General features: G+C 47.1%; 1 protein-coding gene across 1 annotated transcript; it reads left to right on the top strand.

The window, feature by feature from the left end:
* The first annotated feature begins 495 nt into the window (after positions 1-495).
* Positions 496-19,313, top strand: LOC111850000 (kremen protein 1-like). The gene is made up of 9 exons (XM_023823402.2): positions 496-3,369; positions 11,188-11,350; positions 12,136-12,227; positions 14,499-14,623; positions 15,023-15,176; positions 15,569-15,901; positions 16,757-16,954; positions 17,439-17,523; positions 17,634-19,313. The coding sequence occupies exons 1-9, from the start codon at positions 3,294-3,296 to the stop codon at positions 17,788-17,790; spliced, it is 1,383 nt and encodes a 460-aa protein (XP_023679170.2). The 5' UTR covers positions 496-3,293; the 3' UTR covers positions 17,791-19,313.
* Positions 19,314-19,361: the final 48 nt, after the last annotated feature.

Below are 19,361 nucleotides of genomic sequence, written 5' to 3'. Positions count from 1 at the left end.
CATCTAAGTAGGCAAGATGCCATGCTGGATGAGATCTTTGGAGGAACATCTCCTGGCCAGTCCTGACAGAGGGTGCCTCTCTCAGGAGCTTCTGAGATGCGTCTTCAAAGCCAAGCTTAGTGAAGCCCCCCCCCGACCATGCCTTGGGCCCTGAGCTCCGCGCACGCTGGAGATCACAGTCGCGGCCCCCCAAGGAGCCTGCCCTGGCTGGCATCCTGGGCCCTTTCTTGTGGCTGCCTCCCTGCATGGGATATTAACAGTTGTAATCTCCCCAGGTTTTATCCGAGATGGGGAGGCACACATGTGCATTTCTGCTTCATCGCTGGAGGATGAAAGAACAATTTCCAGCTCGTTGCCGACACTTGTTCGTAGCTGTAATGTTTACGTGTGCTTATCTCATAGCCCCCACCCACCCCTCCCCCCCCCCCGCCTGCCGCTTCAACTGCAATTACGGTAATTCTGCTCAAACACTCGTTGGTGTTCTGTGTTTGGCAATGGGCTGCATTCTCTATGGGGAATTTCCATCAAAATCGCTTCTATCCCTTTATAGTGAGTGGATTAATGTGGCTCATGGACTGGCTTTAAGTGGACTTCTTCTTTAAACTGGAATACAGTTTCTAAAATTTGCAGCTCGTAGTCAAGGTTTTCAACCCCCCCCCGGGTTGTTTGATGTTTCAAATTAGCTCCTGCACATGAATGCCATGAAAGGCATGTTCAGGTAGAGGATGACAAACAGGTAAGACTGGGTCACACGGCCCGGCTGACGTGCGTTGTGGGTGCGGTGCAGACGTGACTCGTGTGGCGAGTCTTCGCAGCCTTTTTTTGCCGCGTTTCTGTACCCAGACAGCGGGCAGTGACTGCAGAAGGGGCCTGTATGCCGTGTGACTTCACTGTGCATTTCGAGCTATTTCAGGGACTCAGGCCGATGCCTCACATCCCCTCTTCCCTGCCTGTGTCCCGTATCCCTTCTCAGGATGCCAGGAAATGCTTGTTCACTGGTCTGGTAGCGCAATGAGTGTATAGGGGCACATATGGTGGTGTGTTTTGGAGCTATGAGTCACGATGCAGTTTTTTGGAAGAGCTGACGTCTTCCCGTGGCAGGAGGCCAAAGCTCTGCGTTTGGGGAAAAGCGCTCCACTTTGGTGACAGTCTGGCGGAATGAGAACACTCACCACATGGAGGAACGTCAAACTAATTCCACGTGACGTGTAACCATGTAACATCTTGGCTGGGGTGCTCTCTGCCCTGGTTGACCTGAGACCCAGTGGATGCAGTGTCATGTTTTTTTGGATGTATGAGAGCCATGTTTTGGGGGGGGGGGGGTGGAAAAACAATCAGTACGATAGGCCTTCCTGGGAAACACACTGGCAACAAAGGGCACTGCCGCCATCCAGTCTAGCAGAACCTTCAGCTGCTGTGCTTCATTTGTTCAATGTCTTATCTCGCCAAAGCCATTGTCCATTTTCACCGCTAGCAGTCCTGTTTTTTCGACACTTTGTGTGTCTTTTCTGTGACATTGACACTTTATGACTGAGCATCAGCGACCGACTCAGTGCATTTCGTAAATCTACCTGAGGTCCTCATCAGCTGGTTCCGAAAATTCTCGACAGACGTCCAAAATCAGGATAAATTGTCCTTCACTGTGGACACTGGAAGTAAGAAAAGAATCCATCATTAGTTTGTTTCGCTTACGTAAAATTCAAAACGGCTTAATGCATTTATACCGTTGGATGTTTTTACCATCACAGTCCAAAATGGGTTCCCACCCCTGTGCCTGAGCCAACAATGTTCAGGTTTATGTCTCTAAACCACTGGCGTGCGAAATGTACAAAAATTTAATAAAAACAAATAATAAAATAAACAAGGCAACACTACAAGTTATGGAAAATACTGATGTTACCTTAGATTTGTTATTGGAAGGCGGGCCAATCATTTGGCGGGCCAATCAAAAATCCCTGGGTGGCTAAAAGCTGTTAAATGCTCCTAAATAATGGCTAAGATCGAAGATATGTACCTCAGACCGTAAACCCTTCAGATCTTAGAGGACTTTGTTCCTACTATCACTAATCAGGCATAATTTCTTTGAACTCGTTGCCATTAGCTGCTAGGCTTCCTGTGTAGCTCGGTCACTGCTGACAGTCATCGTGCCATTTAACGGCCGGGAAAGCGGAGGGAAGAGGGCACCCAAACATTTCATCAGGACTTTGATAATTCATCCCGTCTAGGAAGTGAAAGCAACATTAAAAAACAAACTGTGTGTTTGGGTTGAGGGCCATGAGCAGGATTTGGCCTAATAATTGTTTTTATTTTCCATGGCCAGATCTGGCAGAGATCATTAGGTATCGCTGTCATTGTGGCTTCATAACAAGGCCTGCTAATGGAGGAGGTGCACTCTGATGTGTGGAAGGCGCACTACATTTCTGGTGCTGTGTTACTCTGCCCCCCAGCAAGCCTGGTCAGTGATCTTTCCCTTGTTAAAGATAAAATTACAGTGCTTATTACCCCAAACATTACCCAGGCTCTGAAGTGTTGATTTGGCAGAACGTGTTTAACGATATCACTAGGACAACTTAACGATATTACTAGAACTATTTTCCAAATGACAAGTTTCAGGGGATATTGAGGCTCCTTTCATACAAATCACATAATAGCATTGTGCGATTGCACTGATTATAGTCGAAATGCTCTAAAAACGTTCTAATGTCACTTTAATGTAACTTCAAGAAGAGAGCAACGCATATAATAATAAAGCAAAACAGAATAATAGATAGAACATAATATTCCCTTAACAGCCCACTGGAGGGCAATACAATTCGCCCCTCGGGGTACGTTACCGGGGGATTTCCCTCTTAATTAGAATTTCTTTACGCTTTCTTTTAACTTTGCATTTTTTAAGTCACTGGTGTTTCATAACGAAAGGCGTTCCTCCTACGGGGTATGTACTCTGCAGCTGGGTGCACTGGCTTTACGAATACGTAGTGCTGACAGCTCTGCGGCTCTAATGATCCCCCCCCAATCCCAATACACACCCCACGTTTACTGGTCCAAGCAATTGGGCAGATCTGCTGCCATGTGACCTGAAATCGGATCTCACTGTCACCACGGCCCCAGTCCGCGTTCATATCTGCGGCGAGCGGGGCAGAACTGGCCGCACTCAGGACCGGTCGCTGCCGCGTCTCCTTCGTCCCTTCAGCGTTTAAGTCCGAGCTCTGGTCACCTGCGATCCACCTCCTGTCTGCTTGGACGGAGAGAGGAAAAACCTACATTCCTTTTTCATTTTTCCAAGCGTAGCGATGAACTCGATTTTAGCGTCTGTGCTGTTTTTTGCTGGGTTTTTCTACAGAGCCACCTCTTATCAGTTAGGCACAGGTAAGTACTTTAACATCACCTATTCTTTTTTCCCCACCAATTTTAATTCGTCTCGAAATGTGTCGATTGACCTTCTTTCTTGCCCATTTACTATCTGGATCTTGCAAAGCATGTTTTGATTTACTTTAATTAAACACGCTCACTTTATTTAGAAAAATGATCAACGATATACCATGACAGTACGTCTCGGCTGCAGAATCCGTCAGTGTTGTTTTCTATTATTCTTCATAGATATTATACGTTTATTGTCGAGAAAGAGGCAATATTTGTCCATCCGTGACTCGGCACCTGACACTTGCGGTAAAGTTTAAAAAGCTGTTGGATGCCTTCCTATTAGTAATGTAGGACTCATCTGCAGGAAGATCTGACGAAGGCAATACTTTAAAATGAATTTTTACTTTTTGTTTTATATTTGCTTTTAACTTAATTGCTTGTTAAATATTGTTAATGCAAGCGTTCATACTGTATTTCACTGATATTGTATTTCTTTTTCCCTGCTTGTCCAAACCACCTTACAGTTTTACTAGCTATACCGTCGGATGTTTTAATGGAGCGTTAAGTACATTCTAACGATGTAAAGGTATCCCGGTCCCCTTCCCAGACCGGCAGTCTCCAAGTTGTAAATCAGTGTCCTCCAACACCACCGCTCCCTAAATGCAGAATCTCTTATTGCATGTTATGAGTATCTACGGGATATTTTTCCGTTTTCAATCTAGTACCCAAATATACTTTGACTTCTTAATGTGATTAAACAAGCATCCGTTGCGCAGTGCAGAATTATTTCTCACGTGTTTGCCGACACGAGTTTATGTGCTTTGGCCACGGCGAAATGTGTTTCCTATTTGGGTTAGTGGAGCGTTAACTTGTTGAGGACCGGATCGCTGCGGGAAACCAGAAGCCGCGGCGAAGGACGGCGATCTCCCGCGCTGGCTACCCGGACCAGCTCCCTTTTAGCATTGCGTGGATCTCTAGGTACAAGTGATGGACACCAATGAAGATGCGTCCGGTCACCTGTAACAGTGCATAGTGCCTTACAAATTACGTTTTAAGGTCTTTTAAAAAGCTTGATGTTCGGGATGATTCAGTGGTGTAGGCTGCTGGCTGCCAGCCCACTCTAATGTATTGGACTAGATGATGGACTTTCTATTGTTACGTGAACGAATTCATTCAGTTGGAAAAAACAGTAACCAGATCATGGATTTTAATGTATTCCCAGCTTTTGCAGCTAGTGTTCTGGACCTTAAACGGCTTGGATCGTTATGTAGCCTATCATATATTTGGATACTGACTTATTTCGGAAACAATTAAATATCCTGGTCAAATTGTAATTTTTTTTTTTGTTTTGGATTAAATATGAAAAAATGACATAATGATGAAACGATTAGCGTGAAAATTTATTTAACCGAAAAGTTGGTTTCGGATCTCTGTGCCAGGTAGAGGCAGCTGCAGCTGACAATTGTTGCCAGGAGAAAAATTATATATATACTCCTGTAGCTAAACAAGTAAAGCATTGTGATAAAGAAGGTTTGGGTTCTAATCCCAGGGAGAACACATAAATTGTAACGCTGTCCTCTGCTTTAAGTCATTTTGGAATAAATTGTCAGATAAATGAATTAAAAAATACATATATATTCAACTCATGTTCTCAGTTCCTGTGTAACGTGTAAATCAATGTGTCCTGCAACTAGATAGTAATGGTGACCGTCTGTTAGAAATTTGGGGCTGTAGTTAGTTTGCAAGATTATACATGGGACAGTACAGATCTTTATGACTGTGGACGGGACATCATTTACCCGGAACCGGGCGCGAAGGAGAACTCAGCTTCTGTCTCTTATTAGAGGCCCGTCCAAGGCCGTACACAGAATGTTCTGGGTTTTATTTCAAACAAGCGAACACTGCTTTGTTTCTTGCTTCTCGCCAGATGCTCTTGGTAAACAACTTTCCAGATGTGGCCTGGACGCTGCCTGAGCTCGCACATCAAAGGGCACGCCGAAAGGACCAGCATTCCAGGCCTCCTTGTCATTAGAGCCTTTCCAAAGTGGACCAGGAGCAGGTTAGCTGGTGGACTCAAGCGCTCTGGCTCTGTGGATAGGAATTAAGCCTAGTTTGTATTTCACCTGTCCGCATGCTGTTATGCTGCTCGTATGGTCATGCTTGCGGACTTCTGCATACATACTGTATTTGTCTGTGTACGCAGATGGTCGTGGTTGGTGTATATGTATGGCAGTGATATTCCACCAGATCAGCAGGCTCTCGATTCCTTGCACATGGGCAGTCAGCATGCAAAAAGTCAGGCCCTAACGACACGCGGACAAGTGAAGCACGGGATTGGTCTTTACAGTCCCCTTGACCGACTGACCCTCTGTCCTCTGTTCCGTCCAGTGGAGTGGACAGCGTGGGCACAATGAACGCTGTTGTGCATACATGCCACCCTGTACAGTTCTGGCTTGGGAGGGAGGGGGGGGTTGCATTCTGAGAAACTGCATTTTGGATTTGTGATGAAAGGCAAATCTGTTGCTGGATGGGGATGGATATTGGACTTGAATGCATTTACTTAATTTACAGAAGTCCAGGAACATGACAGAAGGCAGACAAACATCCTCCCACTGTCTCTGCACTCAGATGCGATCAGAGACTAAGTGTTTTTGTTATAGGGGTTCATTCTGGCCTCACTGGAAGATGTCATCTGTCATTCTGTGTCATGATGATTTCAGCTATTCTTATTTATATTTACTTGGAGAATTTAATTATTGATTTCTAAGAAGTGAGTATTTTATGGTAAGGTCCTTTCCGGCCCATCCTTGGTTCACTAAATTAGAAGGGTGAAGATTTATTGCAGGATCGGAGGATGTAGATGCCTGCTTGACAGACGTATGCGGTGCTTGAAACTCTTGGCGTAGATCGAGGAGCTCCGACGGCTTTTCCCCAATGACGCGTTGGCAGGAGAAACACATCATTCTGGGCCTGTTGTCATGGCGTCTGGCGCCTGACTTGCAGGACCGGGTTTTGGCAAGCGGGCACTTCAGTCTTCATGGCCCATGGATTAAGACAGAAGTTTGTTCTGGCTCATGATGGTTGATAGACATCAAAGGCTAAAATTCACCCCAGGGGAACTTCAGGAACTTCCCGAATACAAACGGGTAACTGGTTGCTTAGGCTGGGGTTGCATGGACTTTATTTACCAAACCAGTTGCCTTCGTTACAGATTTTACGCCGTCAGAAAGTTTTTTTTCAGAAACTTCCAGAAACTGTATGGAGAAGAGGCAAAGGGCATGGAAGAGCGTGTGCAAAAAATAGTTTTTATTGTGGAGATGAAGACATGACAGGACCTGCTGGCTCGCCCAGTGCCCTCGTTCTGTGCTGTACAGCGTAACCTCTTCCTCAAAGGACTGGGTGGGCACAGACGTGAATGCCAACCAGATCAGTTCATCATAGTAAAGGTCTTCTGTTTCCTCCATGTCATCTGTGTACAAATAAAAGGTTGACAGGCTGTGGGATAACTGCTCACGTCTCTCCCACTTATTCCTTTGTAAATGCTTCACGGTACACAGGTTTAGCAGAACCACAGACGGGGGCTCCCAAAGGCACATTGATACGATACCCGTCTGTGGCATGTAACTCCTTATGGTACCTAAATCGTCCCATTGGCCTGTCATCCTGCCAGCACCGTGGAAAAAATGACAAGCTCTCTAAATAAAGGGAAGCTGTTCTGTTTTTTCTTCTTCTCGTCTTTCCCCACCCTCCATTCCTAGGCTTCATTCCTAGACCAAAACCACTATGTGGCTTCAGGAGCAAATGATTACCCCAGACACTTTGAGGTGCCATCTCTGGCAATGGAGGGTACTGCAAGGGCTGTATGTTTTGTAGGTCTGTTGTCTTGGCGGGCTTTTGCAGAGAAATATCTTATACGTGGGTTTGTTATAACCCAGTTCAAATGAACTCCCCCCACTGGTGTCACCTCAGTGATCTGTTTCCATGAGTTACCTGTCCTGTTATTTAGGTATGAACCAGCTAGTCACTTGCTTTAATGTAGCCGAGATGGTGACTGATGTCTGAGAAACGCATCAGAAGGGCAGGATGATAAAAAGTATATAAGGTAATTAGACTGTTTGGGTGGCTGATTCTAATGAAAGGTTTGGCTTCTTTTTTTAACGCTTCCAACTCTTACAGATTTTTCACGGCTCAAGCTGTTCACAGTCGGAATTGGATTTACTGTAATCATGGAGTTTGTCTTGGCACACTTGGTCCGACTCAGCATGAAAACAAGATACGACGACAGTGAGGGCATCACAGACAATACTCTGACAGACAAGCCTGCAAGTGCAACTATTTAGACCTCTAATTGTAGTACAGAGACTTTCTTTGTACTGCAACTGCTGGGGTAAAGTTCCCTGTTCAAAGGTACAACTATTAGCCTCTGGGGCAATCCTAACCTTCCAAGTTTCAGCTGTGCCATTCAGCCTTGCAGTCACAGCAGGAAAAAACAAATAAAAATGCAGCAAGACAACCAAAAAGAAATTCATAATTCAAGCTAATTATGGTTCTTGGTTCATTTGTAGCGCTTCATGAAAGAGCAGCCTTCTTGTCCGTCTTCCTGCATGCGTGTTTGTGGGTTATGTACGTACGCGTGTGTGGGGGAGCAGTGACGCTTCACAATGCCTTTATTTAGAATGAGAATGAGACGGTTGTCGGGGTTTCCTGATGGAAATGTGCTGGGCCTGAGGTCAACCTTTCAGACAGACGCCATCTTGAACAGGCAGGAACTAGCTTCACTAGGCAGACCGGCCACTTGCCTCTCACGTGACTTTGCCTTTTGAAGACCTTTCAAAGACGACGTTCTTCCTTTTTAAATGTTTCGTCGGTTGTGGCTGACATTACAGTATCCTTCTGAGAAAATGCTCCTGACCACAAATGTGTATTTTTGTAGTTGCTTACAGTAATTTCATTCTATATTTTTGAATGGCTCGTGTGTGTTTTTGAATGTTGTTTCAGAGCTTGGTGGACGGTCGTCCAAATACGCATTAAGGTCCCTTTCTTAGCCTGTTAAGTCAGTCGTCCATTTAAGTCTTTATGCAACCCTGTAATTGTGCAATCTTAGGAACTGGGAGTTTGCTTTGGTGCCAGCACTGGACCCAGAATGCACAAGCTAACCCAACAGGCACAAAGGGCACCAGAGACCAGTAGGGTTTGGCTGCACACTCTGACCAAAACCACCTAAACTTAACAAGCTCAATGGGTCTTCACTTTTGGGCCTGAGGTCTGAAGCTCTTAGAGGTGGTACTGGGGGAGGCCAATATGATTGTTAAACTCAAGCTGCTCTGAAATACAAATAATTGGTTCTGGTGTTTGTGACCAGGAACACGGATGGATGGCACACGCTGGAGTCCACCAGGACTTGAACCAAGACCAGAATGATGGGTGAAGAACCCTGGTTAATTTTAAAAAGAAAAATAATCATGGGAGTTTCACTTACACAAAAATATTCTGAGGGCAGAAAAAAAAAAAAACGATTGGTCCAGAGAGATAACTAATCAGATTGTAGAGGAGGTGGGTCCAAGCAACTAGAGGAGTTGGAACATGGAACCTCCTCTACATTCTGATTATCTCTCTGAACCAGTCATTTTTTTGTTCTGCCCTCAGAACATTATTTGTGCAAGTAAAACTCTCATGAGCAAGTAAAATACTGTACCATATTTTCCTATTTCAGGAGATATGAAACACATGCCGTGCTGACATGCTCTCTGACTCTGCTTTGAATATGTTGTCCTTTGACCTCCATTCTTCACTTTGATAGAGTAATTTGGACGATAACTTATAACAGAGCCCAACAGAAGAAACGCATTAAAGCTCAGTCTTGGCCACGCACCAAATTTAATTAGGAGAACTTGACCAGCAATGGAGTTGGAGCTTCTCTACCTTTTGCCTGAATTGGGATGATTAGATGACTTTGTAGCCCTGTGCCTATAAAAAAGCACTTTTATATTCCTGCCAGAAGCAGAATGACATGCTCTGATTGGATCATAAGGAGGGCCCACGCTTAGGTACACGTGTCGTTAAACACATATGCGTCTAAGCGCCCTTGCACAGCTGTGTGTCTGTTTTTAAAATATTTGTATGAGTTCCAAACATGTGAGATCGTAGGAGATGGTTCCTTTATCGCAGGCTGAGATGTTAGCAAAGTGTTTTGGTTTCTCCAATACAGCCGTAAAGATTTTTCTTTTTATTAAATATTTTCCTCCTTTTTCAAATTACTGTGGTTGTTTTCATGGATATTTTAGAAGAAAAAAAAACCACAGGGCTCCAGAAAAACGTTTATTTTGTGTCTCATGCTCCCTTGATAGGCCTTATGCTGATTTTCATGTTGATTTTTCTTATATTTTTTAAGCGTTCATTTGTTTCATACACCACAGCCTTTTCATCATTATGCCCCCGATTCACTTCATCTGCTTTTCTGCTGTTGAATATTTCCAGTAAAGTGTTCACCCACTGATGCCCCCCCCCCCCCCCCACAGATAATTAACATTCCACTCATGCCAACAAACCATAGGCGAGGGGGGGGCTTTCCGCATTTGCGGCCCCCTGTGACATCCGTGCCCATTCCCAGGGCACCGTTGGCATTGAGCCATTTCTGAGATCTTCTGACTTTCCCCCACAGCCTCCGTTCTTACCCAGTGAATTGTTGGGCCTCCTTGGCAGAAGAGCAGCTTGAGGTTGATGTTGGCCATGAAGAGCAGGTATCTTGGAGCATCTTAGGCAAGGGAGCTGCAAGTTAATAGCATGGCACAAAACTTGGAGGAAGTCCTCTATACACATGGGCTAGGTTCTCCATGCAAGTTCTCATAGGTGAATCATCTTTATTGAAGTTTATTTATTGTTCCGTTACCATTCAATTCCAGCTGACTGGGTTCTATTTACCTGGGTTCTATGTACCCTTTCATACAGGTTAATCTGGTCCACAGATAATCTAAATGTCTCCAGTATGTAACATGTGGGTAACTTGCATTTAGGGTTCTTTCCCTCCTTACTTGTGTGGAAAAAACCTTTTCACATGTTAGATTTGTTCCTGAAGTACCAAGCTATGCCAGGGCCTGTCTTGGGGGTGAACCAATAGGGGACAGGTCTTGATCTTTAACTGTTAAACCAGTCTCACTCTGTGTAGGTGAGGCATGGGAGATGGCTGTCCAGTAGAATGGCACGAATAGTTCATGCTTGGTATAATGATGCCTTCCTTGGTTCTGTGCCGTTCATGTTTTTCTGATGAAAATGGATGGATTTCTGAGGTTGCATTTGCTCCTGGGGCCCTGATGTGTTTTCACAGCTCTGCTCTTCCCGTTCGGCCACCGCCTCCCCTCCGTGGCATGGTTAGCCGCAGAATCCTTCTGGGTGCCAGAGTCTCTAAACCAAGTGCCCAAAAAAAGGGCAAAATGGACACAATGCCTGATTTTCTTTGGAGGTGCCCCAGCTGGCATAATTGGACTTGACAGGCTGCTTTTGGGCCTGGTCTCCTTTCATTTCCTTTTTCCGTTTTGAGACGACCAAGTCAATAGAAGTATCTGCTCTGCACTTGTGGAATCGTCTGCAAAACCGATCTCAAACGATTCAGTTTGCATATTCCAGTTCCAGTATGGTTTTTAGGAGAATGCTTCTTCTAAAATTTCGAAAGGAGAAGGCATGGGTCTTCTAAATGTTGCTAACTGCAAAACATGCATCAAGATCCATGCAGTTGACTAGTGACAGACGACGAAGGGATGGCCTCCTTGTCCTGGCCTGAGGCTTTGCTTAGAAATGGTACTATAAAGGGATTCTCCTGTGTTCCAGAGTGCTACACGGCCAACGGTGAGGACTACAGGGGCCAGCAGAACCAGACTAGCCTCCACAATGGTCTGCAGTGCCTCTACTGGAACGAGACTCTCCAGCACCCCTACAACAGCGTCAAGTTCCCCAACGGAGAACGGGGCTTGGGCCCACACAACTACTGCAGGTAAAAGCACGAGGTTACTCCCCATCAGTAGTACAGAATTAAGCTTTTTTCATTCACATGAATACCGAGTGTGAATATTAGTCAAACTTCAGGTCTGCGTTCCTACTTCGATTATTTGTTCTTGGTGAATGAGTGAAGGAGCAAAATGTTCCAGAAGAATTGAGACCTGCTGCCTTTACGAGAAAAAAATCAGTAGAGGGAGACCCAAAGGATGACAATATCTATAAAGGCCTTTTATTGCTATCAATGGGGGCAGCGTGTGGCTCAGTGGACTAAGCCTGTGTGCTTGTAATCACAAGGTCGCCAGTTCAAACCCAGCCTCAGCATGTCTATGGGTCCTTGAGCAAGGCCCTTAACCCCCCAGCTCCCTGGGCGCCCCAACAGGTGGCTGCCCTTCACAGACAGCTTGTTCTACAAAGAGCAAGTTGATGGAGGCATAAAAAGAATTTCCCCATGAGGGACAATAAAGGTTAAATAAATTATTGCTGTTCTGCTACCTTTTCTTCTAGCAAGTGAAGTGAGGACATGTTCAATATCCAAATCCTTTGCTGCCTGCATGTTCAGACCCTGAACAACAACACTAGCAGACTCTTCAACCTGGGAAAACATTACTGACAGGTTCCTTAGTCTAAATTGTTGCCTTGAGTTTTTTTTTGATAGAAGGTTCCTGAGGGGATTCCGGATGTACTGACCAGTAAGTCCAGCATCGCTAATCAGAGTGGCTCATGCTGATGTCGAGCTGAGGAGGTGTCCTGTTGTAATGACGCTCTGCTCTATCTCTTCAGGAACCCCGATGGCGACGTGGGGCCGTGGTGTTACATTGCAGATAATGAGGATGGAGTCTACTGGAAGTACTGCCAGATTACCACCTGTGAGAGTGAGTCAAATTGTTGGTCAAGGCTTAGTTTGGTCATTTGAAGCTTGGAGTCCAGCCCCATTGCAGCTCATACTATTGGGTGAAGAGGACTTTAGGGTGAGCTAAAGGACACATGGGAGTGTAGATTCTTACGTGTCTTAATTAATGCATCCACATTCGGCAAGTCCATCACCGTAGTGGTTGACTAGACATTTCCATGTATTTATTTTGTGGACACTCTCTTTTTGGTCCATAAGGTGATTCCTACACCCTTCCAGTCTAGGCTCTGTGTTATTGGAATCTCAGTGGTATGGGTCTGGACCAGAGTGTTCCAGTGAACAATAGTCTGTTGTCCGACGAATGATGAACTTTAACCAGCAGCTCCGCCCCCAGTCCTGGATAAAAACTACCCCTCTTGTGGGGTGGGGTTGGGGCTTCGAGTTCTGAATGCTATTTTTGAGGAAGACCATGTTCAGAGAAACTGCAGACATTTACAACTGCATAGTATCAGCCTGTCAGATGGGAACAGTCTGGTGTGGAGGTGCCTGTTTGCTCCAGATGGGGTTTTTACCCCCAAACCCATATCTTTCCCTTCTTCTGCGATCTCCGCCTTGTGACCCAGAGGTGACTGCAGTTTCCCCGGTCCGGGTCGGCTGGCTGCGGTCTCTCCCGCCGCTCTCATTGTACTCCTGCCACCCTCCTTTCTCTTGACCCCCTCTTTCAGAGAAGCGGTTGCAGTAATTTTCCTGAAGCCTGAGGCAGAGGCAGGGATGGCTATTTGCGCTATGCTTTGAAATCCGCCTACACCTCGAAGGGTGTCGCCTTTAACCATGTGTGACATGGTATGGCTTAGACTCAAATACGGTCGGTGTTTATCTGCTTAGTATTAGCTGTAAGCAAAGCAGGTGGTCAATGGCACCAAAGGTATTCCTAAGAGTGGACTGCTACCAAAGAATGTAATAGGGACAGTCCTGTCACCACTCACCTGTCATTCTCCATCTCCGGCGGTAACAATGTTAACATCCTTTAGTGCTGGTCGAGCCCTGGAGGAACTCCCCCCCCCCCCCCTTTGAAAATGCTCCATAAATGTTATTGAAGTGGTCTGCGCACACCTGCACAGCATGCCTACAGGGAAACCCACCTGAGTGTTGCCCACCCCCCCCAAGGAATTCACCTGTCAGCTCCAGGCGCCCCCCCCCTCCCCACCTCCCCTCCGGAGAAGCACCCTGAAATGACTTGGGCCCCGGATCCAGGTGGGGTTCTGTTACGCAGAAGAACCACAAAGAGGACAAAGACACAGACCACGTTACAGCTAACAGACAGTTAAAATCCCAAGAAAAAAAAGCTACTAGAAGCAAGGAGACTTTGAAGCCCACGGTGGGAGGAATTATTATGGGCTGTTAATCATTATGTAGGATAACCCACTTCCCACTTGGTTGAACTGGTGCTCAGCAGTGCGTAAAGACAGCGCACAGTAATAATAACACCTTTGGGTTTTAAAGCGTTCGTCCCGTTGCTGGTGGAGTCTTTGAACGACATGTGTACGCGCATCTTGCTGCAATAAACATCCAACTACGTTTAAAAAAAAATGTTTGGGTAAAGACAGCCTTAGAAAGCACAGCTGAAAAAATTCGATGGTGAGGTCAGGAGGCTCTAATAGACTCTGTGGTACATTAATAACGGAGGTGGGGGGAGCAGAAGGATGCAGAAGCTTATACTTCAAAGGAACGTTCCGGAGCCTCTTTGTAAAACACCCCTTGTGTTTTGCATTGATAAACTTTAAAGCGAGAGCAAGCACAAACGGGATGCAATTTGCATCGTACGGGAAAATACGTCTCCATGCCGACGCTGACGCTAGACCGCGGTTGTTGGAAGTCCTGATGCAAATTACCCGGAGACAAAGATTTTTGATGTGTGTAGACCCGGCCCAACTGTTGGAGGTCTTTATCTTGCTTATATTGAAGTTATATACTGTATACTTTGGCTTTGTAACAGACTCTCTGCTTTAGCGGGAGCTGATGACCGAGCCGCATAGCCTTCCCACTCGAAAATCTCTGTCTATTAGCAGATTAGCAGTTTTCACTTGGCTGCCGTTCTGATCATGTTGACAGAGCTCTGCACGTGTGCGCTAAGCAGATCCCAGTAGGGTCACACGACGTCTGGATCCCTCCCAGGGCGTAACCTCGTTTGCAGGAAGGTGCCGTGCCGTTTCCCGCTCATCTGACGTCATAAGGGGGACCATCACTCTGTGGTGTTTATCCGTCCACCGTTCCCGCCTTCTTTAATACGCAGTGCCTGGAAACTTTGGCTGCTTTAAGGACAACGGGGACCCGCCCACCCTGACGGGCAGCACCGAGACCTCCAACAGGCTGACCATCCCTGGCTGCATCAGCTACTGTAGGGCACAGAGGTACAAGGTAATGTCACCTCAGGACCCTGGCACAGCTTTTTTTACATTTACATTATGTTCTATGAACATAAAAATGAAAAGCCAACTTTGTGGTTACATACGCATCAAGTGACTCGATATCAGCACTAAAATACAGATATTGTACCATTTCACAGGACAGTGTAATATATTGTGCTGTACTCTGCTAAAGCTGCACATTCATGCATAATGGATAATGTGGGCGGGGACCGATAAACTGACAAAAAGAAAATATTGTTTTGGGAAGAAGTGAAACTAAAATCAAGCTTGTGACATGGGAGAAGGGGGGGGGGATCAAAAGACTTTATAGGGAACCAGGGGCAGTTAGCAGTAAGCAATCTGCGGAACTTGCGTCACCTGACACCTGCCGCTTTTGTGTGGTCTGCAGCTGGCTGGCATGGAGGCCGGATATGCCTGTTTCTGTGGCGACCACCTCGACTACAGCCTCCACGAGGAGATGCCCAGCACCGAGTGCAACCACGTGTGCTTCGGAGACCACACCCAGCCGTGTGGGGGGGACGGCCGCATCCTCATCTTCGACAGTGAGTGCATGGTGCCCACCCCGCCAAAAGCCCACCGACCCCAGCCAACCATTTGCAGCCCCAGCCCAGACCCCGTTTTTACATCTCGGAGTAGGTATTGTGTCTGGAGATCTCATGGGAATTTTACTCTCCAAAAGTCTTCTGAGGGCAGAACGAAAAATGATTGGTTCAGACACCAAACCAATCAGATTATAGAGGAGGCAGGACCAACCAATCAGATGTCTTGGGCAAGCCTCCTCTAGTTGCTTGGACCTACCTCCTCTGTAAACTGATTGGTTATCACTATGAACCAATCGTTTTTCATTCTGCCCACGGAACATTTTTGTAAAACTCCCATGAGCATCTGGAGACGCAGCTACATTAGTATTGGTGATGTATCCTTTGCCTTGCAGCACGTGTAGGTTCCTGTGGCGGGAACTACACCTCCCCATCAGCGGTTCTGTACTCTCCGGACTTCCCTGACCACTACCAGCCAGGTCGTGCCTGCTACTGGACCATCCAGGTGCCAGGAGCAGAGGCCATCCTCTTTGACTTTGCCCTCTTCGATGTCGCGGACCGGACGGACATGGTTGAGATGCTGGATGGCTACACCAACCAAGTGGTGGCCCGCTTTGACACCGGAAACCCACCGAGGGACACCACCAACATCAGCGCCGACTTTGTCATTCTTTACTTCTACTCGGACAGAGCTGAGCAGGCCCGAGGCTTTGCTGTGCAGTACCAAGGTGAGACAGCTTGCTTTGGTTACACACAAGTGGACTGTGGCACAAATTAAGAACAGCATCACAAACATATGACATTCTTAAAAGACTAGAAAAGAGTTAGAAAGTAGTATCAGAGGAGATATTAACTCCTAACAGCAGTTATATGGGGAGGGGGTGAACTCTGGGGGCCATCTGGTTGCCAACTCCCTCCCAGGCAATAACCTTAAACAGAAAAGTAGTGATGTGAGGGACTCACATGGTGGATGGGAATTCCACGTGCTGTCAAATCATTGGCTGGTTTAACCCAACGAGAACCAGGAAAGCGTCCAATGAGAGTCATGGAAAGAAATCCCACCACTACACAACAGCTATCAGCCACAAGTCCTTACTGAGAAGAGTTCAAGCATGTGGAGAACATCCCTGCAGCACTAGAACAGACCCACCATGCAAAGGAACCCAATCATATCCCTCAGGTCCCCGTTGTGGCCCATTAGTTATGCCCAGCCTCGCTCCATGGCCCCCTGTGCGTCTTCACTGTGCCCGGGCCTCCCTGCAGATGTGAGCCTGCCACCAGCAAATGCTTTGCAGACATCTAAAAGAAAATCCCTCCCTTCTCAAGCCTCACTCCTTATAAACAACATCTGTGCTTTGGCAGATCCAAGAAGTGCATGTTACAGTCTGAAATGATAAAGGAGTCTGAGGAAAACAGCCCAGTGTCTCTCAGAAATGCTAGCGGGAGACAGTCCGTCCCCAGCCTGCTGCACAGAAGGGTGAAAAGAGTGCTCCCCAGGATGGGTAGACACTCCTCCTTTTTACGTTTGTCATCTTCACCATCCCTTTGCTCTGTACCCGTGTGTGTGTGTGTGTGTGTGTTAGCGCTGCCAAGACCAGGACACGGTCCGCTGGATCATGAGGAGGAGGAGGAGGAGGAAGAGGAGGACACTAGCGCAGCCGACCCGGAGCAGGAGTCTGAGAGCACCACAGAGCGCTCCAACGCTAGCCTGAGCGGCCGCTCCAACCAGGTGGTCTACGTCATCACCTCCACGCCGGGCGAGGTGGACCGCAACATCCCAGGTGCCTGCTCACAGTTCCATGCCCCCTGACAAAGCCATGCAGATTTTAAGCAGTTGCCTCCTTTGAAAAACATCTTTAAGATGCTCACCCTCCCCCCCCGACTTTGGGTTAGTGCAACGCTCTTCAAATCTGGACCTCAATCCCAAATCCAGGCCTTGTTTTCAGTTCTCCCACGTAATTAGTTTAATAATTACCAATTCTGATTGGCCGCAGAGGTTTCACACCTGACTGACAGGTAAAGGAAGGCTGGAGAATCAGTGCTGCCCCTGATTTGAATAGCCCTGGGTTAGTGTTTGCTAAAATTGCAGTTATAGTTTGGTACATGTTCTGTTTCTAAAATGAAGATGTTTGCAGGGTAAACAGTACAGGGTGGCAGTTTGTCTCTCTCTCACCCTTTCGTCATCTCTATCACCTGCTTTAATGTCTCCTGCTTCCTCTCAATAATTGTAATCATCATCTTCACCTTCATCTCGTCCTATCACAGCGTGGACCATGTATGCCATGGCAGCGCTCCTGACCCTGGTCGTCATAGCGACGGTGGCGAAATTCTTGCTGCACATGGCCGAGAGGTGAGATTACTTCCGCCCCCGATGGCCGTCAGCCCGCGTAGACGGGACCGCAAGCGGCGCAGTCTCTCTGAGTCTGGAGCCGCTTGCCATACTCTCGTTTCTCTCCGTAGGTCCTCATCCTACCCCGACCTTGCCGTAGCAGAGACCTGTGCTCAGAACACAGCCAGCGACCCCTGGGTCATCCTGTACCGACCATCCACCATCTCTCTCTTCAAGAAGAAGCTAAAGAGTCACCAGAGTGACCTCAGCCCCCTGGTGAAACACTAACAGCCCTGCAAAGGACCTGCCTCCTGTTGGCCTTTTGGGGGTGGGGTTTATACCAGAGGAAAACAATGCAGCATCGCACAAAGCACTTATGGACCAATCAGATGTGGGAGGGGAGGGGCCAGGGCTCTCCTTGGCCCGGCACTGCTTCTGCACCGGCCACTCCATCCCCGCCTCTTAAGCTGCTTACCCTCCTATGAATATGGCCAGTGGCCGGGTCCATTGGTTAGGAGACGCCATTACAGGAGGAGAACGAGGCTCGTCTTCACAGTCCCCATCGGGACAGAAAGCGCAGCGCCAGCTGCATCTATGGGTGACTGCAAGCGACGCCCCTTCACCTCTGCACTCAAGCCTTGCTGTCGCGCCTAGTTCTGCAGGAGGACCTTCCCGAGCCACCGCTGGGGCATAAATGAGCGCTGAGCAAGGGCCCAGCTTCCAGGAGGAATTCCATCATCATATCACATTAACTGTAGTATGAATCCACTTCACACAGCACTTCTGTAACTAATAAATTGAGCATATGGGCCAAAGAAACATATAGGTGAGTCAAATGGCACATTTCAAACTCTGCCAGCCCAAAATCTGAACCCGGGAACTTCAGTACATTAGTACCGACTTCCAACTAATCCAGCCACCCAGCTATTGGACTGACAGTCCTATACCAATCACATGTATATACCAGCAAAGCCTCATGGGAAATGGGGGGGCGGGGTCACATGAAATGGTAAGATGTTATACATTTTAACACAGAATGGTATATTGTTCAAGCAGGGCGGCTGGCAGACGATCAGGATCAGAGGCGCGGCTGCAACAGCAGGGATTTAAACAGTACGTGAATTTTGACGCTGCACTGGCCTGCCATGGAAATGCCGACGGGGGAGGGGGGGGGGGGGGGGTTTAGGCAGGGAACGTCTCTGGAGAAGAAAACATTCCAAGTGCTGCATTCATGGTTCACGGAGTACAGGCCGGCGGGATGCGGAGGTGAAGGGACCGGACGTCGTGTTTGGGGGATTTAATCGGCGCTCCTCAGGCAGACGTGGGGGGGGGGGGGGGGGCAGTCGCTCCTGAGAAAGTGAGCAGCTCCATTCATCGACTAGGTGCACAAATAACTTGCTAGAATGGCAAAAAACTAAGAGACAACCTGTTATTTATTATTTTTTTTTGTTGGGGGGAGGGGGGGTGGTGTGTGTAGTAATGCAGTGTTTAAGCAAGTGCCTCAGCAGGAGGTCTACATGTGTTATCCACAGTGCCCCCTGCTGCCTTTGTACAAAAAGGGAATTTTATACTAATGTAAAATGTTTATAGGTGTGTAATGTCATAACTACAGGTTTAACTGCTATATACACTATAAAGCTATAACTTGGTTTGGTTTTGGTAGCTTGGCGCCTGTCAGCCACAACTCCCACACGGTTTTGTCATGCAACATAAGATAATAGTGTCACCTACAATGTAAAAATTATTTAAGAACTTTATTTTTGTCCGTTTCAATGAATGCATCTGGTGATTTAATAAACGAGTTAAGCACGCATGTTTGGAACTCTTCCCACGAGCAGTCTAAGGACAGTGTGAGCAGA

Source organism: Paramormyrops kingsleyae, chromosome 7, assembly GCF_048594095.1.
Source record: "Paramormyrops kingsleyae isolate MSU_618 chromosome 7, PKINGS_0.4, whole genome shotgun sequence".
NCBI lineage: Eukaryota > Metazoa > Chordata > Actinopteri > Osteoglossiformes > Mormyridae > Paramormyrops > Paramormyrops kingsleyae.
This window is presented reverse-complemented; position numbering and strand designations above follow the sequence as displayed.